This window comes from Diadema setosum, chromosome 8, assembly GCF_964275005.1.
Source record: "Diadema setosum chromosome 8, eeDiaSeto1, whole genome shotgun sequence".
NCBI classification, from domain to species: domain Eukaryota; kingdom Metazoa; phylum Echinodermata; class Echinoidea; order Diadematoida; family Diadematidae; genus Diadema; species Diadema setosum.
This window is the reverse complement of record NC_092692.1, coordinates 1,069,936-1,095,425: the sequence shown is the minus strand read 5'-3', so window position 1 is coordinate 1,095,425 and position 25,490 is coordinate 1,069,936. Positions and strand designations below refer to the sequence as shown.

Genomic DNA, 25,490 nt, shown 5'->3' with positions numbered 1-25,490 from the left:
GAAATCGGCTAAAGGTCAAAGGTCAAAGGTCAAGGTCAAATCATGAAATTGTATCCGTTTACGCGATAACTCAAGACTGGATGGAGCAAATTTCACCAAACTTGTTGGAGGATGATGTATGATGGGACAATTACTTGATTAGTTTTTCAGTGAAATCGGAAAGAGGTCAAAGGTCAAAGATCAAGGTCAAATCCTAAAATTTATCTGTTTACGTGATAACTCAAAACTGGATGAAGCAGCTTTCACCAAACTTGGTCCAAGGATGATGTATGATGGGACAATTAGTTGAGTAGATTTTAGTGACATTGGCAAGAGGTCAAAGGTCAAAAGGTCAAGGTTAAATGCTACAAATGCTGCAATTTCCCCCATATCTATGCAATGCACAAAGGTATTTTCTTGAAACTTGGTGTGGACATGTACTACTGCGTAAAGATTTTCCAGAGAGAGTTTCATGTCATAAGGTCAAAGGTCAAAAGGTCAAAGGTTAGGTGAAAATGTTGCAATATCACTTTTCTTGCAAATGGTTCAATGTATCTTCGTGGAATTTGGTACATATGCATGTACTGTCTGGCAGGGATTATCTAGGGAATTTAGGGGTCATGGGTCAATAGTCAGGGGTCAAAGGTCAAGGTCAACTCCTCAAAATTTTACTATTTCCCTCATATACTAGTATATGCAATGCTTGTATTATTAGTTTCAAAACTTAATACATGCATTACCTAATGGAGATTCTCCGGGAAATTTCCAGCCAGAAGGTCAAAGGTTAAGGGTCAAAGGCCAGGTTTCAATGCCCCCCCCCCCCAAAAAAAAAAAAAAAAAAACACACACACACACACACACACACAAAAATCTATTTTGTACCATCATCACACTCTTTCTTCATACCTTGGAAATTACTCAATGCATAAACTTCCCCAAAATTCCCCAAATATGTGTACCTGCACTTTTAGAAAATTATAGCAAACCCAGTTCAAGACATTTCTGACAAACATGTCATTTCAATATATGGCAGTTATGTGAAACTGTCATGGATCACACATTGTGAAGACATTGTACTATACGCCTATTGGGAGAATCATGCATTATGGCGGAGGCATCAGTCGCCATAGCGACATTTCTAGTTTTTCGTTGTTTCAGCAAAACCAGAATTAAAATTAGACAGTTTACGGGATTTCAACGTTTCACCTACATGCATGTTTTCACCAAATTTACGCAGTACACATTTGCATTGCCATGATGGTCCCAACAACGTAAGCAAACTCGAAAAGGAGATGTTATATAGGTGTCCTTTATCGTTTTCTCACAGTTCTAGCTATGCAATGGCATTAACAAGGTGTTAACAATTCAGGAGCCATCTTATTCGTCTTGGCTTAGAATCAAAATGAAAGAGGAAATGTGAAGATTTGTATACAGATCAACGAAGACTCAAGCTGACGACGTCATCACTTAAAGTTGCATTTTGAGGTTGCAACAGATGTCCCCCTTTCGTGAAAATGTCATGATTTGATAGTTCTGTGAAAAGTTTTATTATTAAGTATATTATTTTGTTGCTTTGAGTGCGTATAACAGAGTGTAGGATTCAGAGAAGAGTTCACAGATTTGAGTCTCTTTGTAATGTAATGTAATGTAGATTGTAAGGTTTGACCAGTTTAGATGCGTACAAGGGCTATGATCATACGTTTGTATTAGTCCTGTACTATAATTTCCTACACGTGAAAAATTCTCCTCTGTGGATGTACGTGTGCACGAGAGTGAAACAGTAGTCACATGTGCAGTACTTTCTTCCCGGATGCCCGGTTCTATTTCCTGGTAGGCACCTATGGCAATCATAAACTTCGACTCGTTCGTAACAGCTCACCCTAATGTATCCATACTTGGGGGTGCCGTCATAAAATTCGATAGTACCATTGAAAATGGAGGCTATCATAACACGTAAACAAAGTGTGCAGTTTGGCTCCTGTCACGCAGTGTAATGGCTCGGTCACAAATAAAAATTAAGAACTGCTACGAACGCCGTACAAATGATTTTTAGACAATTTCGTAAGATCTTCTTAAGAAGTCCGTACGAAACCAGCGTTTGTAGACCGTTCGTAGACCGTTCTTAAGTTCTTAGCCTGGTCGATGATCTTGTCCAAGATTTTTTTTTCTTCATTTCGCAAGATTAATTAGGGTCGAGAGACAATTCTAGAAGCCTTGAATACTCATTATTCTATTCTGGCCCCGTCGCCAGCCGGTAAATTCTGGAATTACATGACCTGACGTGACGTCACAGCAGGCAATATAACAATTCTGATTCTCGCTGCATTAGTCACGCGACTACGTTATGACCAATCACCAACAGTATTTTATGTTGACCATTTGATATAATTAAAAGCTATCTACGATAACTAAAACATTGGAAGGGGTAGAGTTAAGGGCTTCTAGTTATCCCGAGTATAGGTAATTCCTCAGTTCTTTTTGCAAAACAGTAATTTTGAATTTGCTTTCTTTCTCTTCCTCGCTCCAGTTTTCTATAAATCTATTTTCTTTAGAGTAGTTATACTTTGAGGGGTACACATCAAACTATTGCTTTCTAGTAAACCCCTATACGTTCTTCGTTTAATGCATGTAATTAATCTGCAATAGGACAACATAAGTTTTGTTATTGCATTGCGTGACAAAATAAGTTCATGCCTTTATGTAGCTTGTATTCGTTTATGATGACTATGTACTCATTCATAATAATGAATTCATTTATATTCTGTTGAAAACGAATTAACTAAATTGAATTGAAACGATTGAATGCGCCTGATGATAAACGTTTTCAGGTAGGCCCACACCCTGCATAATTTTTCTCTCTGTTTCTTTCCTTATTCTTTTCCTTTCTTTCTAACTGTATCTTCCTGTGTGTGTGTGTGTGTGTGTGTGTGTGTGTGTGTGTGTGTGTGTGTGTGTGTGTGTGTGTGTGTGTGTGTGCGTGTGTGTTTTTGTAATCATTATTGACATATCGATTTTCCCCTTTACTTCTTTTTTATCTTATTTTTTTTCGGTGAGATTATTTACCGCCGCGGAACCGGTACGGATGCCAACACATTGGACTATGAAATGTGTGCGCGACGCGATGCACGCGACCGCATCCGCGTCGCTCTGACACATTTTCAGGAGCCTAAGGCATCGAGTTACACTTTAAGACCCGAGTTACACTTTAATACCGTAATTAGGCGTAACAGACGTGGGATCACCTCAAAGTCGCAAAGTGTCCCCCGAAAGTTAAATGGTACGAGGTAAGTGTATTTTCTTATTCTGCTATTCTTTGCACGAAATAGGAGTAAGCTGACCCTGATATTTATTATAGTGGACGGTAAACTGTGAATAAAAGCTGGCAAAGCCTGACCTGAAGTACCGACTCACGAATGAACAACACAATTTTAAATAGGTGGGACTATATAATGATGAGTTATGTGATAGCTGACCATAATAATAAATACCATCCTGCCTGTTAAGTGTTAGTGTTATAGTATTAAGCTGATGCGTTTGGCTAGTGTTGCAGTGTTGTGATAGTCAAACACGGATGAATGACACCAGGGGGGCATTTCATGAAGGAACTTGTCGGATAAAATGTCCGACAAGTCAATTAATAATATCCGACAAGTTCAGAGAAATCAGCCAATCAGACTTAAAGAATTTCTCAAAACTTGTCGGATATAATCGACTTTTCAGACATTTTATCCGACAAGTTCCTTCATGAAATGTCCCCCAGGGCCCCATTTTATCAAAAAGTATAATCGATTATAAATTGTCTTGCTTCACAGGCTGCCATATAAACTTAAAATAGGAATCAACTATAGATCTATAATCAATTATTAAAAGCTCTTGTTTAGACCTCTAGTCTAGCTCATAAAACATAGTAAATTTATACACAGTCTAGTCGCGTCGCTGTAACAGGTTTTAGTGTTACACTACCAGCGACTGGGCTGTTTTATAGTTACATAAAACAGGGCCCAGGGGCAGTATTACAATTAACGACTGTTATGAAACAATGGGATGGTATGCGCAGTGCCAATTTAGAATATGTAGAGAAGCAGTCGTTCAAATACTATCGAAATGTTCAGTTAACAATGATCAGAGAGTCTTTTGGTCTGTGGTCCATGCCAGCTCTAGCAATTTTTTTGGTGGATACCGGTAATTCAGTTGTAAATCAGTGCTATAGTCATATAGGTCTGATACAAATTAGAACTCCTACATGTCAATATGTTGTATTCAACCTGTATCGGCACCCACACCAAGGTTCGACCTCCCGTGCCAAGGTTAGATTGACCGTGTGCAAAAGCATTAGGATCTAGGATAAGAATAGTACCTGGTAAGTTTATAGGTTTCTTACAAGTGGCAGGCAGTCAAATTTTGGATGGTGCTGTGGTTGAATTATGGCTTGTGTTAACTGTAAATGATTGTACATCAGACTCTTTTCTGTCTGTGCACTGTTGTAACCTCACAGACAGACATTCCAGGGTGGTCCACAACTTTAAATTTGAGCATGTTGCAAGCTCAGAATCTGAGAGTATTGCAGAAATTATAAGTATCGTGAGCACGTAGTACGCAATATTTCGTGGCTTATTGTGCTGCTTACATTCAATGTTCTCTCTCGTGTTTTGCACACAAATATATAAGTACCAAGTAGTTTGATTTTCTTATGTTTGCACATGTTTGACTACATTTTGTTTTGAGCTGGTTGCAAATTCTTGAGGATGTTGCATAGCATGTTGCTGGCTTTTGAGGATGTTGAACAAGAATTTTAGCATGTTGCAGCAACATGCTAAAACCCCTCATGGACTACCCTGCATTCAGTGTTTTGTGCTTGTAATATCCTATCGCTTTTATAGATTCATTGTCAAGATGCGCATCAATGAAGCGACCTGTATCATCGGGAGCAATGTGGTCCTGGTTCCATACAAGGAATATCATGTCCCAAGGTTAGTTTATCAACTTCTACATCACCCATCCTGTCTGTCACAGACTTATGACTGCCTTTGAGAGTGATGACTACAATATGTTTTCCAAATTTTATTCTAATTATCATGTAGAGTCAATTCAGCATGCCTTGTAAATTAATGAACAGTGTGAGTTAATCCTAAACATATACATGTATGTTTTTGCACTTTAATACTATATCACATATTCAACATTTTGATTGACAATGGCATTGCTTTTTTTCTTTGCAAGGATGAAATAGCAAAGAAGAGAGGGAGAAAAAAACAGAGGAGGAAGAAGAATAGATGAGAAATGGAAAAGGAAAATAAGGAGACGGGTAAGGAGAACAGATGGAATATATGGTAGTGAGACAAATTAAAATGTGAAGATGAAAAGAGAAGAAGAGATCAGGTGGATTGCGATTGATTTTTTGTATCGTTTGCCAGGTATCATGAATGGATGCAGTCGAGTGAGCTTCAGGAGTTGACTGCCTCCGAACCTCTCTCCATGGAACAGGAGTACCAGATGCAGGAGAGCTGGCATCTTGATGAAAACAGTAAGCCTAGCAGTCTGCAAGGAGTACAGTGGACTCCTGTTATAATGAAGTCCTCAGGACTGGCAGTTTTCTTTCGTTATAAATATGGAAATTTCATTATAACTGAAGAAATAAACAATAAATCACAGAGAGCCAATAATCTTGCGGCTGAATTTTTACTTCATTGTAACCGGAGTTTCCTTATAATCGTGTTTGTTATAACAGGAGTGCAATGTAGTACACTGCATTGATGGTGCACTGCTCAAAATTTTAGACTCTTGGCTGAGTTTGGCTCTGGAAAAATTCTATTTATCACCCACTATTACACATTTTTAGCAGTGGTGTTTCTTTCCCCACCCCGTAATGCCAGGTGTAAGTAAGGAGAACACCCAAAGAGTGGTCCTCAGTCACTTAGGATAACAGCATAGCTGAGATAAATAATATTGTACAATATATTACGTTGAGTGAAATTTTAAACATTTTTTAGAAAGGTCTGAATATCCCAACACAGCTCTCTACCTGCATTTAGGAGTTTCCTGCTGGTGCAGGATAGTAATGATGGTGCAAATTGTGTGCATTAAGTATTTCAGGCTGTCTTCAGGGATAAATGCCACAATGAGTTGAGACAAAATACAGAGAAAACAAAAGGAAAAGATTCGGGAAGTGAAAATATGCAGCTTTGTTTAGTAAAGTCACGCTAGTATTACTAAGGTTACACTCTTTCAGAGATTAGTGGATGAACTCCTGTAACAGTCTTACTGCTGAGACTGTTGAGGCATCATCAGTTGAGTCTAAGCTCAATGACTGTGGGAAACTGAAATTTAATCAATCTATTCCAGGCTACATAAACTGACCACCCTGTGGTTTGCACTGGGTACATCGTATTGAATTGTCCATTCTCAGAATTAGACCTGTTGAATGGTCCTCTACAAGTCTTTGACTTACTGGGCATCATTATCTAAATCAGGTAGTCAAATGATTCAGTCAAGTTTTGATATCAAATCTTGCCTGTTGGTTCTTTGGTCTCCTATGTTCTGTTGATCTGTACTGGATTTGATTTTAATGAAGTCTTCCAGTCCTCTTATCACCTGTGCTGTGAAATACAGAATAATAGAAGAGGGAACACAACAAATTCTTTGACACACCTTTGATATGTCTTAGAACACCTTCCCCCCCCCCCCCCCCCCATCATGCTTCCACATCAAGGTTATGTTGCTGCTTTGATTTATGACTACTTGTTATATTTTGTGATCTTACCAGAAGATATTGATAATTTGATTGATTGATTGATTGATTGATTGATTGATTGATTGATTGATTGATTGATTGATTAAGGGTAGGCCTACCTTTATTTCATCCAATAGTCATTAATTGCAGACTAAGGCTGAAGTTCAAATGATTTCACAAAGTATAGATGTAGTATACTTAGAAAAAAAAATGGTAAAATAACATAATGCATATATATATATTATATGATCTTAAATAAACAAGTACAATTTGATATTGAGTCAATACACCATTTTATCAATTCAGCTTTGCAGTACGAAGGGGGGAAAATGCAAAAAAAAAAAACCCACAAAAACCCAAACAAACAAACAAACAAACGAGGAGAGGAAGAATAAAGATCTTTGTGTGAGGCCCTTTTATTTTTGGGTGAATCACCATGTGACAGTTTTTCATGAGTCATTGATAATAATTATATATTTCTTTTTTACTCACTGATATTTTTGTTAAATGAGTACTTCAAGATTTGTTTGCAAACAATAAAATAATGACTTTATTCTTTATTGTTTCAACTCTTATCAGAATGCACATTCATATTACTGGACAGAAGCAAGTGGGAAGCAGGAGAAAATGAAATAGGTGAGTTGTATCGAAATTCTTCAAGCTGCTTACTGGATGAGTGACTTAGATATAAGATAGCCTTGTGTCAGACTACCAGTATGTGAACATTTATATGCACTGCTAGTAGCACTCACAGCTTAAAAGGGCTGGTATAGTAATTTGAAAACCAACATGCACACAATAACTTGCCTGGTGTTAAAGGATTGTTCTCAAAACTGTGTTATTGACAAACTGAATAGGGCAGTGAGTCTAAATGCAATGTAATATAATGTGCTAGCTAGTCCTTTCTTAATCTAGTTTATTAGCCGTTATCACCTAGAGCTCTGGATAACTGTGATGGACAAAAAGTTAAGGTAGAGTTCACAGCTGTTATTTCAGAAATTTCAAAAAAGATTTGAAATGAATTTTATAGGTACATGTTTGTATCTCCTCTGTATTGCCAATGTGGAAAGCTTTTGTTACAAGATTCAAATCAGTGAATATCACATATAGTCAGTATTGCTGAATATTGCCATTATTTTTGGTTTATAGATGCTATGTGTGGTGATGTGAATTTGTTCTTCAATGTATCTGAAGATCCGTCATCAGCCGAGATTGAAATCATGGTTGCAGGTGAGTGTTAGTTCTGCAACCTTCACTTGCCACAGTGATGTATACACTTCACCGACTACAATAACTGTATATCCCATATGTTCAGCGAGTCTAATTTTTCATGTATCAGGACCTTTCTGCAATTTTGAAGGTGGTTAGATTAGCAATTGTAGAGTAGAGTACATGAAAGGAGAGATGTATGTGTGCACATTGCATTTATGTAGGCTTCATAGTTAATATTTTAGCTTGCTGTTAATTTCACGATTAGCATCATACTCACAAAATTTGCGAAATGAAAACCTTGCAAAATATATTGAGTAGATCATTGATCTCCTTTAAAATACTTCCACTGACTGCAATGCTTACCCACATTACAAAATGTCACTATACTGCTACCATCAATTTAATAGATTCCTCCCATAGAACCTTGTACCAAACTTGTCTACAACATGTCCCCGTAAATGCGTTTTTCACTACATGGATGTTTGTATGCATAGTTGTAGTTGTCCTGTCGGGCAAGCTTTCTGATTATCAAATATAATCTGTGTATAGTATGCATGTGATTGATTATGATCCCAAATCAATCCATTCGTTTAGTCTTGTATCAGTGGATGTGAGCTCATTATTTGTACTGCTCTCTTGCTCTTGTTTCCCTAAGTAATCCTGTGAAGACTCATAACAATTGATATCTAGTAGTTTCAGTCCTCGACATTTTAAAATGAAATTGTTACTGGAAGATGACATCTTCACACTTGCTATAAACACTCTTGGTATGTTCGTGGAAGAGGAAACAATGCTATTGGTTGGATGAATGTATTTGCGTAGGTCTGTTATTCAGTCAACTAATCAGGCCCCAAATTGGCTTGTGGAAGCTTGACCCCTTGCCCTCTTTAATAGTCAGTTTTTAAACTTGCTTGCATGATTAAAAGATGTACACTGTACATGAATCAGAACATGATATGATTGTGTCTTTACTTACCTATTTTTTTTTCCTCTCCCCAGAACAGGCCTGCAGAGGAAAAGGAATTGGAAAGGAGGCTATTCTAATCATGATGTACTATGGTCAGTAGATATGATGCCTCAATGATCTATTGACAACTTGAAACATGAGTGATTCATAGATTAAAGGCATAATTTACCATTTGCAGATGAAATAAAAACCCAGCATTGGTGCTTCAAAATGGTTCTAAAATTGAGTTAGGGATAGAAACCACCTATGTAAAAATTTGAATTAGTATAATCAATGTTAAGTACATGTATTGTTAAATATTCGAAACATGAACAATGGTTATGATAAAAATGTTTCCAAACTAAACGCTCTACAGTTACGGTTTATTGAGCAAAATAGTGATGTCTCCTTTTATTTTAGGTTTTATTGCAACATTCTTTATATGGTAGGATGTTTTATGATATTAACTGACCTACACACATGTATCAAATGTGATATCTTGAACATTTTTTTAAATCGCTGCTCCCAATGATAAACATGACCTCTAAAGAATTGTGTGAATGGATAGTGGACAGATTGATAAATTTTCTATGGTAGAGGAATGCATTAGCAGTGAAAGGGAAGAGGAGGGGACAAGCAATTGCAGTAATGCAGGAAAAATGGACACAGAGAGTTAGAACCAAACCTTGGCTGAAAATCACACAAAGAGAACAGTGCAAGAAATGGTCTGAAATTCTCTGTGTGTTAACTGGTATTTAATAAAAGATTAAGACAATGGGCTTACATAGCTTTACATTAAAGAGATCAAATAATTTTGCTTGATTTTTTTGTGAGATAGTGAGAAACCTCTTATGAAATATGAAAGAGCATGTAATTCCAAGAGGATTTCAACATTTATTTGATGAAAATTGATTTTGAAATGGCTGAGATATCCAAAACAGAGTGATCCTAATAAAGCGTGGGACCCACATTTTATTGCGATCGTTTTGTTTTACTTTGCTTTTGAATGTTTCAGCTATTCCAAATCCGATTTTCATCAAATAAACTTTGAATTCCTCTTAAAATGGTATGCTCTGTACTATTTCATAAGTGTTTTCTTTGTAGCTTGCAAAAAAAATTAATGCCCAATTTTCATCTCCGCCAATACTGTACATTCCTTTCAACTCACAAATTTTATGTGCTTGTTTGAAAGTTTGCATGGTGGTGTAAAAGGAGTAGAGGTTTGAGATAATGTCATGTTTAAGTCCATGTGTACAGACAGATACATGCAAATTTCATGTTGTGTAGAGTTCTTGAAATAATTGAATATTAGTAAATGTTTAAAAGGTTTCTTCACATTTGGATTTAACAAATTAGTGCAAACACATTTATGATGTCATGCATTTATTATCTGTGTTTTAGCAGCATGTGTATAATGTATCAGTGCTGATAATTATTGCACATTTTAAATCCTAGTGCAATTTGTTGTTATAATATTATTTCCTGTTATATGCCGGCAGGTGTTCGATTCTTGAATGTGAAGAGATATGTGGCAAAGATTGGAGAGAAGAACACAGTTAGTCTCCAGCTCTTCAAAAAGCTTGGCTTTCAAGAGGTGCGTCTCCATTTTATGTTGTCGGGATACTGTAAAACTAGAAATTTGTGCATGCATTTTAATTTCAAGAATTTGCGAGAGCCAAGATTCGCAAAATTTAAAATGCACACAGAAGTTCTTGTCTGCACTACATGCATTGAATGTCAGCGGTCATTCGCCAAAATTTAATTCTGTAAATAAGGCTACTGGCTCCACTTCGCAAAAATTTCATGCCGCCAATATTTCCTGTTTTACAGTATATGAAATTTCATGGGAAGCAACTACACCTGACTGTAGTACTAAAGAAAAAGACACTGTTGTGTTCTATTACTGTATAGGTGCCCAGAATGCCAACTCATTTCATCTTCTCATCTCTCAACATAAAGAAACTACAATGCAGTATCTTGTGTGGAATGTGATTCAAATGTATCTTGTCAATTCACAACACATGATACAGTTAATATCTGTATAAATAAGTAGGCTTTACTCTGATTGGTTTCGTCATTGTACAGCATACTTGTTTTGGTGATTGTTATTAGATTTTTACATTTTGATTTTCAGACATCAGTGAGTAAAGTCTTCCAGGAAGTGACCCTTGAACTAGAGGTCAATCCTGATGTCCAGCGGTGGTTGGAGGAGCAGACAAGCCACCAGAAGATCACAGAGTACAGCCCAAAGAGGTAGCGCAGATCCAAAAGATAGGTGGGTCAAGCATTGATTAGTTTCATATATATCTATACAAATTTGGTTCTGAGATACCCATGCAAACAATAGACACATTCAAAATTTTTATACATTGTTTATTGGTAGTTTTATTTCATCTCTTGTTTTTTTATTATTTTTTTTTAAGGAGAGTTGAAGGTTGGCCCCCACTCAGTTGCAATGTCATACTTTGCTGCATGTGATTGCTAGGAAATGGCGCAAAACATCTCAAGAATTTTTTTGAGCTCTAGTGATGTCATAAACTGACCTTCTATGGGTGTATCAGCTTTTCAAACAAAAAGTAACAGAGAGTCAAAAATGCAGTTTAGTGACTTTAGCTCCCTGTTACTGTATGAGCTGCTGTGCTAGTAATTACAGACAAACTTATGTTTTTAGAGTTGTGGTTTGAGTGTTACATTTCAGAAATGTTGCTTGTGGTTCCTTTCCAGAGTTGGAGAAATGCCCATTATGCAAGAACTTTGGATGCTATAATAAATGAATACAACGGTTAATGATAATACCCGGTAGTTATTTCAAATATAATAGCATCCATAACGTCATGATGACTGCGTTTGCAATTTATAATTGATTTTTGTAACTGTTTGCTGTTCTTATTGTATTTAGAATGGCCAAGAATATCATGTGTTAAATCTGCATGTACATACATATCTCTTTTTGTATATATTTGTGTGTATGATATTATTTAATAAAGGAACCCTGTGGAAGGGGAAAAAAAAAATGATGACTGCGTAATGAAACAAAAAGGAGGCAGTCAAATTTTGTTGCTTTCCTTTTGTTTTCATCTCTTTTGACCCGGTGCCCTGCAGCAGTGGTGGTGAAACTTGAGAAAACGATAAATCAAAGGAAACCAGGTCCTCATCCACTCCTTTGTGTGGGTGCTCAATCCTTGGTCTCTTGATGAGGATGTAGCCAGCCGATTGCTAGCAAGACTGGATCAGATGTGTAGGAAAGCGTTGACGAGAAAGCATTTCACACAGGACCGAGAGAGGTCATCTTGATTTCAAGATAGCTGCCTGGCTGGAAGACTGGAAGGATTATATGGGGTCATCCCACTAGACGGACACCCATGAGTCATACAGCCCATGAGTTTGACATTGAAAATGGGTCTATGAGTCATACAGCTCGTGAGTCACACAGCCCGAGTTCCACACTAGGCAAATAAAGCCCATGAGTTTGACACTAGGTGAAAACAGTTGAGTTCAACAGATACAACACAGGGCTTAATGTGTCGGTCTCGTGGGCTTTGTTTACAGCTTAGTGTCGAACTCGTGGGCTGTATGACTCGTGGGTGTCAGTCTCATGACGTGCACCCGATTGTATTCTTCTACCTCTTATCAGTATTGTCAGTATGCAGGAGGAAGGTACTGTAAAAGTGGGTATTTTCGCGTGACTAATTTTTCACCCTTGGCCGGGTAAGAAGAATTTCGCATGTTTTAAATTTCGTGGTATCAAGATGTTGACTACAGGAACATTGTGACAAGCAAAAATATTTGTGTGCTTTTATTTTCACTCTAGTTTCTAACTGTGTGAAATGCACAAAAATTTTAACACCAAGAAAATTTCCACTTTTACAGTAGTCATAGACATGACTTGATCGATAGAGCACTGTAAACAACACTGTCTGGGCCTTACTTATATTGTGGATTGGGACTTGTTTTATAACAGTTTTGTGATTGGTTCAGTACTTGGTCTCAAATCATAAGAATAGAATGAAATATTGGTGTTGTCTCTTTTCAAGAGGCATTAAGGCAGCTATATTTTCCTTTGAGATAATGTGCAATACATATACATGTATGTTAAGTTTTTGCATATTTGAAATATTATGGTGGAAGCATCATTTGACCTGGGAAATATGTGAAAATTTAACCACTTGAAAATACGGTTTTAACAGTATCCCTTGTCTTGCGTAGAAGCAGTCTCAGGTTTTGCCAAAAAGGGAGGAATGGAACAAAATGCTGTGTTTTCAGAGCATTATGAAACTCATAGCCAAGTATACATGACCAGTATGACAGCCATGTTCCTGTTGTCAGGGTGCTAGAAATGCTAATGAACTGATTGTGTTCACATCTATGCACATGTAAGCACATTGCCACTTGGAATAGTGAGTGTGTTATGGTTGCTATGCTAATGAACTGATCGTGTTCACACCTGTATATAAGCACACTGGAACAGTGTGTAATGACTGCTAACAAAGTTGAAGAAAATTGTTTCCTGGATTTTGTTTTACTGTGTGTGCATGGCTAGCAGTGTGTATGAGATATGGTGAAAATATGAAAATACAATGTCCCATTCCATTGTTGTGGTCAGTCATTGATGACCAGGTAATAGTTAAAGTTCCTCGTGTCCAATCTTTGGACATTGCTTGCACAGATTATTGAAATCAATTCTAAGGCAAATGATGAGACCTGTTTTTAATGACTTTCCTATTTCACAAGGCACTAGAATTTCAAGCAGGGGCATCATCTTTCTTGTCAAGTTTTACTATATACTGTATTTCAAATTGGGAGGTCAATATCAGAGTGTGCAACCGCTTGCAAACTAATAATCTACATGAATTGTACTTTGTTTGTTGACATGCAGAATTTTATTAGAGAAAGAAAGACACCAATTTAAGGCATTGTGTGATTTGGGGAGTGTAATTAATGTCCTCAAACATTTAAGACCAGGGGGGTGCTTCACCAAGTAGTTCTTAGGCTATTAAAGAACAACTTTAAGAGCGACTGATGATCAGTTTTTGTGCTGAATTATTGAAATTCTAATAAGTGTAGCACATCAGAACGTGTTCCAGTCATTCGTAAGTCGTTTGTAACTTTAAGAAACAGCTTTATGAAACATCCTGCTGGTAGCGTGGAGATACCATGGAATGGGAAGGCTGGCCTAGCTTAGATATATTCGAGGATCTCCATAATGAATTATGTACAGCTTTATGACTGCTCTCTGTGTAAGTACACACACAGCCACAGATCTTGACTGGAGTTGACCATCAAAATTTGTGTGTGCTTCGATGCATATATTTGCTGACTGGTACTATTCATGGTTGTTTTAATGTACCCATGTGGCTTGTGAATGAATTGGGCCATCCATGAATCCCATGCAACTGGGTCTTTAAAGGGATCATATAGTTTTGGTTAAGACTGAACTTCAGGTTTCAAACATTTTTTTGGTGAGATAATGAGAAACCTCTTATAAAAATGGAAGAGCATGTAATTCCAAGAGGGATTCAATGTTTATTTGATCAAAATTGGTTTTGAAATGGCCAAGATATCCAAAACAGAGCAATCCTAATAAAAGGTGAGACCCACTTGTTTTACTTTGTTTTTTGGATGTCTCAGACATTCCAAAACTTATTTTCATCTAATTAAGTTTCAATTCCTCTTAGAATTGTATGCTTTGTATTAAGTGGTTTCTTGGTATCTCACAAAAAAGTTAACCCGTTGAGGAAGAGTCCCGAGTATACTCGGGCAGGTGTCGATGGGAAATGCGTGTTTTAGCAGAATCAGCCTGTCCTCAATGGGGTAAAATCACAATCCTCAAATCCACCAATACTGTAGCAGCCCTTTAAAAGTACACTGTACAAAGGACACGCTAGCACTTTACAAGAGTTCAGTGTAGATTGTAATGACGGAGAAATACCCCAGGAAATGACTCCTTTTGAGTTCATCTTGATTTGTGGCATGTCATACATTTCACGATGGTCATTGTTTTTGTTATTCTGAATCATTATGTGTTGCTTACACGTACTCATGCATATTAAAGAGAAGTATACATGATGTAATTTATCCTTTAAAAAAATTATAATCTCGCAGTTACAGTGTTATTACTGACATTGCAATACATTGTACAGAAATTACTCTAAAACCAGAAATTTTAGTGTGCATGAAACTTGCAGGAATTTCATGGGGAGCCAAGATTTGTGAAAGTGAAATGCATGTGAAGGTTTTGTGTCCACAATGCACTGAATGCCAGTGGTAATTCACGAAAGTTTCATGCCGTAAAAAAGGCTGTTGGCTCCAATATGCAAAAGGTTCATGCCACAAATGTTTCTAGTTTTACAGTACAAGTGTAATATCATGTCTTTGAGTATGTGTGTGTGTGCATGCATTTGTGTGCTTGGACTTAGTAAGTCTATGAAGTATGAGTGTTTTGTTTTTGTTTTTTAATCTAGGTTTACAGACTAAACTTGATGTAAAAGCAAAGTCACATTATGCACACACTATGTATATAGATGCATAAAATCAAGACTATGAACAAACTGATAAATGATGGTGAACACCATATTTTAGGGGAATGTAGGAGGCTTTGACCGGTTGAGGATGAGTCTGGAGTATGCTTGGGCAAGTGTCTATGGGAAACAAAACCATCCTCGATGGGTTAAGGATATTTGGTTAAGGATATTTGGTAATAATTTTTGGAACTAAAGTCACTCTTTGGAACATCTTAACCCTCAATCCTGTATACTCTGCCACTCACAATTCTTTCACAATTCCTTCCTAAGAGTTCCAAACCATGACCAACCAACTTGCAACAATCCTCTCTCAGAAAGGACCTCTTGAGACAGAACAAATGAGAACTAAGAGTCTGATCTTTGAGCTCACAAAAGGCTGATGTCACTTTGCTATCACGATACCAGCAATTCCATATAGCATGCTTACATACAACAGCATCTAAGATACAATAAGAGAGTTGTCATGTACAGGTGCATGATACATGTATATGTATATTGCAGAATAAATGAAACATACATAAATGTTCTCGAACATTCTAGAATGCTTCTTTGAATCCCGTTTTCATTGGGTATAAAGTCAATGAACACAACTACATGAGAGATTGTCAGAAATCACAAAGTCATTGGTGTTCAGGTAATGGTACAGAAAACGAGTCTTATCTTGACACAAACTTATGAGCCATTAACATTCATGTATCTCAGTAAGGATTTCATCCATGACTGTGACTAATACAAAGTTATGATCTCTGGAAGGCAATTAGGTTGCAAACTTTGGCATTCTCCACAGACACAAACAAAGGCATCTTCTGGATTGGTCTCTTAACACTTTGACTCTACCACTTCCAAAGGCAAGGCAACTCTATGTAATAACAATGAATGATTTGAAATGGGGCTTTTGATAGGGTTAAACATGAACCCATTCCCAGCTACCATAATCTGCTTGAAATAAGCCTTTCATTTCACTTTTTTAATTACTGTAAAAGCGCAATTTTTCTTTTGTGGTGTGGAAGTTTTCGCCCATTTTGTGAGACCAGAAACCAGCACAAAAATAAAATCACACAAATATTTTTGCTTGCCATATGTTCCAGTAATGAATGTTTTGATTCCACAGAATTACAATCATGCAAAATTCATCTTGTCCGTGAAAAATTACTTGCACGAAAATATCAACTCTTACAGTATCATTCCATCTCTGTGAAACATTGATGTCTTGGTGAACACTAGATGACTTCTGAGGGTCTAAACAAACGTCACTTTGCAGGATTTTGCAAAGCATGTGTCCTGGGAAGTCTTATCTGAGTGTGCAAGGGAGCCCTCTATTGTTCAATGCACCTTGCACTAACCTTTTCAAGTCTTGTCATAAGCATACTATAGGTTGGGGCATGTGGAAAATGCATGTTAAAACAACATTTTTTTTTTCTTTAATCTCATTCTTTTCATAATTGTGTCCTGTATTCGTGTTAAAATGCAGCTGTGCAATATGGGTGAATGTCAACAACTTAAGACAAACATTGCTAACATTATACAAGCCTAAATTTTGGCATTTCATTATTTAGACCTAACACTTACATACAAATATATACAAAACATACTCTTGGTACAAAACAGGACATACATGTAAAAAAAAAAATGAAAGCAGTTAACAAGTGCTGACTACGGAAGCAGGCATTTGTGATACATTTGGATATGTCAGTTACTCTTCAGCTTACAATCAGAGACTCCAACTCTCCCGCTTTCGATGGGAGATCTCCCGCCGAAAGCCCACTTTTGCAAAATCTCCCGTTCTCCCGCTTGAGATTTAATTTCTCCCGCCCTGGCTCTGTGTCTCCCGTTTGAAATGATTTCTTACTTTTTGTCTTTGTATGTTGAAAAATAAGCCTTAGATAGCACGAAAGAGCATCAAGAACCCTAATTATTAGAGCTTCCAGGGCACAAGGAACTTTGCACTTGTGATATGCGCTTCGCGCACATCAAGTTGGAGTCTCCCGTTTGCTAGGGGTTTTCAGGCGGGAGAATCTCCAGATCAGAAGGTGCTTAGGGTTGGAGTCTCTGTACAATGTATACTGTGACGAGGGTACACCGGTACATGATTCAGTCGCAATTTTTCCCTTTGTGTGGCATCTACCAAGTATTTTTGACATTACCATCTAATTAGTGATATTTACATGCTGAACAATGCCGTAAATAAACTATTTAACTTGGCTGGGAAATATTGTACATGTATAAGCCCAGTATTTAGAAGTATTTGACAGCAGGTTTCAACACCACACAACTCTATCTTGATTAAATACTAATAAATAGTAATGCTATCATGGATCTTGAAGCAATAGAACATGCCTAAAGTGTGGCTATATATCTAGTTGAATCTTTCCTACACTGTGACATACAATGATTCAATCCTTTTATATGCATGAGAACATATATACAAGGTTGATATTTCAGAGAAGTGCAAAATTAAACACAATTTTGGCAGTTCAACACCAACACTTTTCCATGATGCTATGTTGGGATGGTTAGTGTGATGTTGGACAAGATTCCACTTTTCTTCCAGCTTGTTACCAATTTCCTGGTAATTATTTATTTTTTTTATTCACCCTCCAAGGAAGGTGCAGTGTAGTATAAGCATTAATATTATATCCAGGAAACGGCAGAAACATTTTTAAGAATAACCACTGATTTGAGCTCTTGTTATTCTGAAATCAAGTTGACTAGTAAACTCACAATGAATAAAACTTTAGCGCACACTCCATACATAAATATTATGAATGCTTCATAGTGTTTCATGCTGCTACTGGATTGTCAAAATGCACGAGGTAAAAGCAATTTCTTATCAGAACTTTCTTATCATTTTATCCTTGTCCTCTTCAAATGAGCATGGAAATGAAAGTTTAATTTTGTTTGATTTTGTGTGTGTGTGTGTGTGTTTCAGACAAAATGTTGAAATATCAGTGTCGGTCCTCAACCTGCTACTGGAAGCATTCTGGAGACCAACACTCAGACGGCAAGTAGGAATAGAACAATATCTGTGGACAAATAATAAACATATGACACACCTTTTTTCCTTGATCTCTTTTTTATATACACAGTATAGTGCAAAATGTATCACTGATCTTTAAAAACCAATTCCAAAGTTTGCATTCCTAGGGCAGTATTCTGGAAAGCATTACTTGGTCTGCAATATATTTTTACCTTATTTCTCACATTTGAAGTTTGAGGGAGAAAGAAGAAAAAATATCATCAAAATTGGCTTTCAGTCAGAATTCTTAACAGTAATTTAGGAGCAATTTGTCTCGTTTACGATGCAACCATCGCCAGAAACAAAATGGAGTTAATGGAAGTGGAAGCCTAGGAATTGCATCAGGGATGTCAAGTTCTGTATACTTACAATCTGTCACTGTAATCTGTACTACATGTTCTATCTACTACTTCTACTATATAATAGTCTGAGAGCTACCTTAAGAACAGTGCATTCAGGAGTTGTAAAGGGTAATAATTAGATTACATTTCTGGTCACATAATTACACATTTGCACATAATCCTTGAAGAGGACAGTAATTCAGCAGACAAAAAAAAAAAAGTAAACAGCATGCACAGAGCAATACAAAGGCAAACTTCATGTTTCAGCAAAATTCATTTAGATATGAAGAAACTTACACCTCAGCAATGCATACAATCAAACACAATTCAGGAATGTGTGCTCAGCTTTTCTGATGATTCATACAAAATGTTTCAAGTGTACAAAATTAAAGTCATTTCATTTAAAGCTTCTATATTCTGCTGCAAAAAGAATATATATATATACATCCATTTTTCACTGCCTTTACAGCAAAATAAATTGTCAAAACTGATAAAACATCTTAATACTTGATTTACTGTGTATGAAAGAGCTTGTATGGAAGACTTGCATTTTGTGACCTAAACATTTGGAAATTAAGTACGGACCAATGTTTGTATTACATGTTTACATACATTGGAAGCAAATTGACTCACAAACACACATACACCGTAAATTTACTCTGTGAATGGATCCCAGTTGTCATACCCATGACTACTATCTCAAATTTCTATAGTGGAACTCACAGCACAGTTTTCACTCCCACTTTGAAAAAGAATGTGTATAACTTTGTAGGATCTATTGCACTCATTATCCCATTGACGACGAGTCCCGAGTATACTCGGTGCCAATGGGAAATATGTGTTGTTGCAAAATGAGTCCATCCTCAAAGGGTTAATGATGATCAAAACTTTTATACCACTTGCCAAGCTCATCACAGTATCACTGGATTTCAGCATGGAGGTACAAACATACTACTACCACCATGATTTCAGACATGACAACATGCCCAGTGTGTGTCTCATGCTGACACACTTAACTCATATACAGCAATTGCCCTGTCAGACTTACTACTGCATACTGGTATATTAATCAAATATACAAGGAATCGAGTAGTATCATAATAAAATGAAATGGGCAAAGCAAATTTTGTATATTAGGACTGTACAGGTTTTGGCCGAAGATATTCTGTCCCCTGTAATGTATTACTAGACAGGTGTTATATTACAGGCTTCAAATGTGGCGGAACAAAAGGATCTGAAATACACTGTACAGGTAACCTCTGTATCCCCCCTCCCCCCCCCCAAAAAAAAAAAACAAAAAAAACAAAAACAAAACAAAAAAAACCCAGTCTGTTAATTCTCACTGAACCAAACTATATAAATTACTTGCTATTTTTTTTTTGGTAAGATCCTGATGCTAATCAACAGAGTTCTATACAAGTGCATGCTACATGATTTTAATGTACATAAAACATCCTTTACCCATGAGGCATTTTTATTCTATGTACTGGTGATTGAAGTTTGTGGGATACCATTCATTACATAAGTGTAAAGTTCAATTGTTAGTGATTCTGCCTTTTCTATTTTGCATTACTCTGGTGCAAGTGGCTTTTACTGTGTGATTTCATCTGTCAGCACCTTAAGAAGAAGAAAAAATAATGCAATAAGGAACATGAATCACAGTCTTCCAATGTTCAATACCTTGTTTTTTATATAAAAATTGCATAGTACAACATTTATTGTTATACACTCATTACTTAAAAAATTGGAATGAATGTGCCATTCATTTAGCTTGCTATCTACACAAAATCACACTGAAATGTTCCTTTTAACCTACAGAAACAAGATTATACTTACAGCATCTCATCTCATTTACCATTTCAAAAAAGATCTTATACCAAAATTATTGTTGTAACCAAAATCATGTTTTGATTATGCATCTTGATTACTATATTTAACAAAATCTTTAATAAAATAAGAAAAGGGTCACTTCTGTTCAATGCAGAAGTTGATTTGGTCTTGCTTTCAGTGGTGTCAGCACAAATCTTGCTTTATACTGTTTTCAGCACTTGAAGCTCTCAAAGAACGTATTAAATCATCAGTGAGGACAGTATACAAATGATGCACAGGACTGACTGGATCGGTGAGAACTGGATGCGTGTTTAAATTTGGAACTGTTTAAACCCACAAGCGCAGCGAGTGGGTTTTAGACTGTTCCAAAGTTAAACAAGAGCATACAATTCTCACTGATCCATGTAATAGGCCTGTGTATTATTTGTGTTATAAAATGGGCACGTAAATTCATGGAATACAATGTAATAATTCTCCACGATAGAAAACTTTCAAAACTACTTTCTGTAGAACCATGATAAAATGTGTCTCTTATTTTTCTGTACTGATGGCAGAAACCAGCTTGCAATGATCTAAATATGTGATTCATTTTAACAAGTGAAATGAGACAAATCGTGCATTTTGACTATTGTCCTATTATTGTAATTACTGTTTTCTATAATAGCTAAAAACCCAGAGGCAATAAATTCTATTTGAAAACTTTCACTATTAAAATAAGAGTGATTTCCTGATGTCACGTTTTTGAAGCTGAACCACATGTTGAGCTAGATAACACTTCCTACCCAATTTCAAGCATGAAACACATGCCACATCAAAGCCAAAAATGCAGTTAACACTGGTGAATGTGCCAAATTGTGTGAGTTGTGCTGTAGCTGATTGTAGCCTGTATATCTTTGATTGGCAGGTTCAGTCTGTACACAAAAAAAGCGATGATATCTTTTTCTTTTTCAAACCCCTAGGTACCTACCTATCGCATTTTCTGTGCATTTCTTTCTTTATAGGCACTACACTGTTTGGTAAAATACTACAAGGCACTTTTAACATGCATTACATCATGGTATTGTCTGGGTGAAGATTATTTATGAATATATTTACAATTATATGTGGGTTTTTTTTTTTAGTTTCAATTAAGCAGAATATAAAAACAGAAATTAAACACAAATACAGTATTGCTACGTAGTATCATGCATGGTAATTCACAGATGTATCAAGTCAGGATAGTGTACATTAATCCAGTCTCAATGTCGCTCTTCATAAAGAGAATAATTTGCGTTCACGTTAAAGGATAACTGCACGATATGAAGTTATCTACATTGTATGTATACACCAAAGATTTATTTGGATCACGCATGTCAAAGCCAAAGACTGTGGAATCAATTCAGATGAAAAGACATTCTCCAAATACATTTCCAATGATTCCCTTGCAAAGACAGACAGAGAGAGAGAGAGAGAGAGAGAGAGAGAGAGAAACCGGAAGACTATTAAAGCATAGCAAATTTACACAGCTTGTGGATCTATCTACTCTCCTTGTTGACTAAACTCATCAGCGTCATGTCTTGCCTGGACAGCGGTGTTTCTATTGTCTTCATGAAGACTTCCATCCACTGTCTACGTTCATCCTGCAGTTCAGCGCTCAGGTAGTATTGGCGGGTGGGTGTGACCAGTGTGAAGCTGTAGAGCTGATCCAGCCGGCCTGGGGGAACCCCCTCTCGAACTGTGAAGCCATCAGCTTTGGTTCCCAGAACAACCTGCCCCTTGGGGAATGCATCCTGAAGTGAGAGAGAGGGAGGGGTTACTACCATATGTCCCCCAAAAAATTACAACGGGACCCTCCGCAATGATAATTCTAAAAATAATGAATTAATCCAAATACAATTTGAGGATATGATATTATAAATTATTACCCACATCTTATAGAAAATACTGTCTGATTTGCATCAGTGGTCAAATAGAAGTGAGGAGTTTTGGAGAGCATGTCAGGAATCCCTTCCCTCCAAGTTCTGACCATTGTGTTCACACATTATGTACTGTGTGTTCATACATTATGTACTTACTGTATGACACGTTGGTTTTGCAACAATAGCTGAATACAAGTTTATACAAACTGCGCTGTTCACATAGACATGTTTACTGTATATGCTATATATTTTATGGGGTTTTTCAGTTTCCTTAATTTTGCAAGCTGGGTGCTATTCGGGAATTTAGTAACATGCAAAAGTATTAATTCTGATCCCGATGTACAGCGTAAATGCAAAGTGAAGACATACATTCCTTTGTCCACGCTTTGTACTACACAATTGCAAAATTTACCACTTGCGGAATCGTAGGGAAGTCCTGATTTGCAAAACATTTAGACTCCTAAAAATTGTGGCGTAGACAGTAATTGATCTATCAAAGAGTAGTATGCACAACATTTTGGCTCAAACTGTTATTTGGTAGGAGAGAAGTATGTTTCAAATTAAATTAACTCATTTTTGCATTGTCATGTGGAAGTTGTCCATTACGTGGTATCTTCTTTGAATATTTCATTGTGATCGTAATTGGGTATTGTGACACAACACCTATGATATCAGCTGCCAACATGAAGCTGAAATGAGCTCCAACTATTTGAGACTCACAGAAAATATTTTGGAGAAAGAGATGTTATATCAGTATAGGTATACTGTAAAACATGATATATTCGTGATAGGGAGCCAACGGCCTTTTTCGTGGCATGAAGTTTTGCGATTTGCCACCGGCGTTCAATGCATATAGTATAGACAAAAACTTTCGTGTACATTTTAATTTTGCAAATATTGGTGCTCGCAAAATTTGCAAAATTAAAATGCATGTGAACATTCCTTGTTTTACAGTATCTTCCTTAATTAGCTGTCTTCATGTTAAGCATCTGCAGGCTATAGATAAAAATATTTCATTGCTTATGCAATATCATTCATCTCTCTTAGGTAATTCGGCCAGATAATAAGTCTCTTATACATTTCAGGAAAATATTTGCTGAGGATATTTGTTTTGAAATTATTTTTTATCATGATTTGTCTATTTATTTATTTATTTATTTATTTATTTATTTTTTTTTTTTTTTTCATTTCATACACATGACCAGTCCTTTGTAAACTTCTGCTAGAGTCTTGGAACTAAACTATTCGGCTCTTTGATACCAAATCATACAATTATTTGCTCTCTTACAAGTAATGAAACTGAGACCAAAGACCATTTAGGGCAAATTATTTGTTTTAAAGTGGCGACCACCACTGGCTTTTTTCTGTTCCTGTTTCGTGTCCTGTTTTTCACTATTTGTTGACTAAGTTGTGGATTTGTGCGGTTTTAATTGTTGACAAAATGGGAGCTGTATCATCAAGACCTGGCTGGATGCTGTTTGTTCTCGTTCAATATTCTGTTTTGTTGATTCCAGTAGCCCATTTGTTTTGATAGATTTGGATTTAATATGGAAAGATTCAATGCATCAATAGTATATTTTAATATCTTATTGTTATAGTCTCAAACATACCTTTTCATTTCACTAGTATTTCAGTCTAATTAGTTACAATGTACTGTTTGGTGATGTGTCAAATTGTTAGTTGATTTCATGTATCTATATGTGCATGTGCATTTATATGTGATCTGTTTGTTATTCTTGTCATGTTATGCTCTGTTATCTTGCCAGTGGAGGAAGATTTTCTGTATTTTTTTAAATCAGACAATAAATGATTGAATCTTGAATCTTGAATTTTTTTTTTCTCTCTCTCTTCTTTCATTAAAACTCGAGCACAAACCAAAGACCATTTATGGGGAGAATTGGGGGAATATGGAAGTGTGTATGTATGATGGGTAAAAATAGAAGTTCACTCATTATACCTTTAAGGAACATAGATCTAATCCAGTAGAACAAAGATTACGACAAAGAATCCCTTAAACTGCATTATCATTCAAGAGACAGTATCCCAAAATACATTTACAAAAAAGACCCTGTCTTGATGAATACAGTTAACATGTAAAAATAATGGTAATCACACTGCTGAAGTATCATGTCTTGTCTATTACAAAAAGAAAAAAAAAAGAAAAAAAAGAAAAAAAAAAGCACATGTAAATCATTATAAACATAATGTATATGTTTCTCAATAAGATACATATTCACTCCTTATTGTCAGAGTGGGGTTGAGACTAACCAGCGGTTCTTGGTAGTAGCTCAATAACCTTCCATCCAGTGAGAACCAGCGGCGTTTGTAAGCCTCATTACCCTTTGGACCTGTCTTACTCAGCCAACCCTCCTTCACGTAGTCTCTTGTCAGCTGATCGGCAAGCTGAAATCAAACCATGATTGGTGTCAGCGACATTATCACACCTATATTGTATTTCATCATGAATTTCATTCTCATACCTTCTGTTGTCTAGCAGGGAGCTTTTTACCCTGTAATATGCTATTCAGATTTGTTTGGATAATCCAATCTTTTTTTTTTTTAAACCACTGTAAAAGCTGAATTTTTTACACGAACAATTTTTTGCCCTCAGCCAAGTGAGAATTTTGCTTGCTTTTCATTCCATGGACTCAATATATAAAGTGCATAGTAGTACCACTCATAACGAGCAATGAAAAATTGTGTGCTATTGTTTTCACACTAGTTTCATGTCACGCAAATTGCATGAAATTTCCACGCTAAGAAAATTTCCACTTTCACAGTACGTGGTAATTTCTAGAAATTTGTATGTAATAATCCCTCGAAACATCCTTTGGGGCAGCTATATAAGAATAGAAAAATGATTTTTAAATACAATCTATTCTGTGTAAATACAACCTATGTAACCAAATGAATGTGTGGTAAAATAAGCATTCATATCTTTCAGTCTTAAATATAAAAAGCTCAAAGAAAGAGGGGGCTGCGGCAGTGGGAACAACTTCCTTTTAGCCAGGTAGCTT

General features: G+C 36.4%; 2 protein-coding genes across 5 annotated transcripts in view; one reads left to right on the top strand and one right to left on the bottom strand.

Moving 5' to 3' along the window:
* Positions 1-3,196: 3,196 nt before the first annotated feature.
* LOC140231501 (N-acetyltransferase 9-like protein) lies at positions 3,197-12,938 on the top strand. Of its 3 annotated transcripts, none has more exons than XM_072311636.1 (9): positions 3,197-3,263; positions 4,860-4,949; positions 5,394-5,503; positions 7,289-7,345; positions 7,859-7,939; positions 8,921-8,980; positions 10,367-10,461; positions 11,002-11,142; positions 11,973-12,938. In XM_072311636.1, exons 2-8 carry the CDS (start codon positions 4,873-4,875, stop codon positions 11,122-11,124), a joined length of 603 nt encoding a protein of 200 aa, XP_072167737.1. In that variant the 5' UTR covers positions 3,197-3,263; positions 4,860-4,872; the 3' UTR covers positions 11,125-11,142; positions 11,973-12,938. The 3 variants fall into 3 exon arrangements, with proteins under 3 accessions (XP_072167737.1, XP_072167736.1, XP_072167738.1); XM_072311635.1 differs by having other exon boundaries at positions 11,970-12,938; XM_072311637.1 differs by lacking the exons at positions 3,197-3,263; positions 4,860-4,949 and adding an exon at positions 5,261-5,284 and having other exon boundaries at positions 11,970-12,938.
* A 9,151-nt stretch (positions 12,939-22,089) lies between these two features.
* The window catches only part of LOC140231867 (arf-GAP with dual PH domain-containing protein 1-like), a 61,358-nt gene continuing 57,957 nt past the window's right edge, over positions 22,090-25,490 (bottom strand). For both annotated transcript variants that reach the window (XM_072312017.1, XM_072312018.1), the window contains exons 7-8: positions 24,742-24,876; positions 22,090-22,344 (exon numbers count right to left, since the gene is read on the bottom strand). In XM_072312017.1, the coding sequence (XP_072168118.1) occupies positions 22,090-22,344; positions 24,742-24,876 (390 nt within the window). The remainder of the gene's footprint in view (positions 22,345-24,741; positions 24,877-25,490) is intronic.

Bases quoted from the DNA above. Each gene is read 5' to 3' on its own strand.
- LOC140231501 (XM_072311636.1), top strand. From the start codon at position 4,873: ATGCGCATCAATGAAGCGACCTGTATCATCGGGAGCAATGTGGTCCTG. The intron at 8,981-10,366 runs GTCAGTAGATAT...ATATGCCGGCAG, and splicing joins TCTAATCATGATGTACTATG to GTGTTCGATTCTTGAATGTG. The intron at 10,462-11,001 runs GTGCGTCTCCAT...TTTGATTTTCAG, and splicing joins AAAAGCTTGGCTTTCAAGAG to ACATCAGTGAGTAAAGTCTT.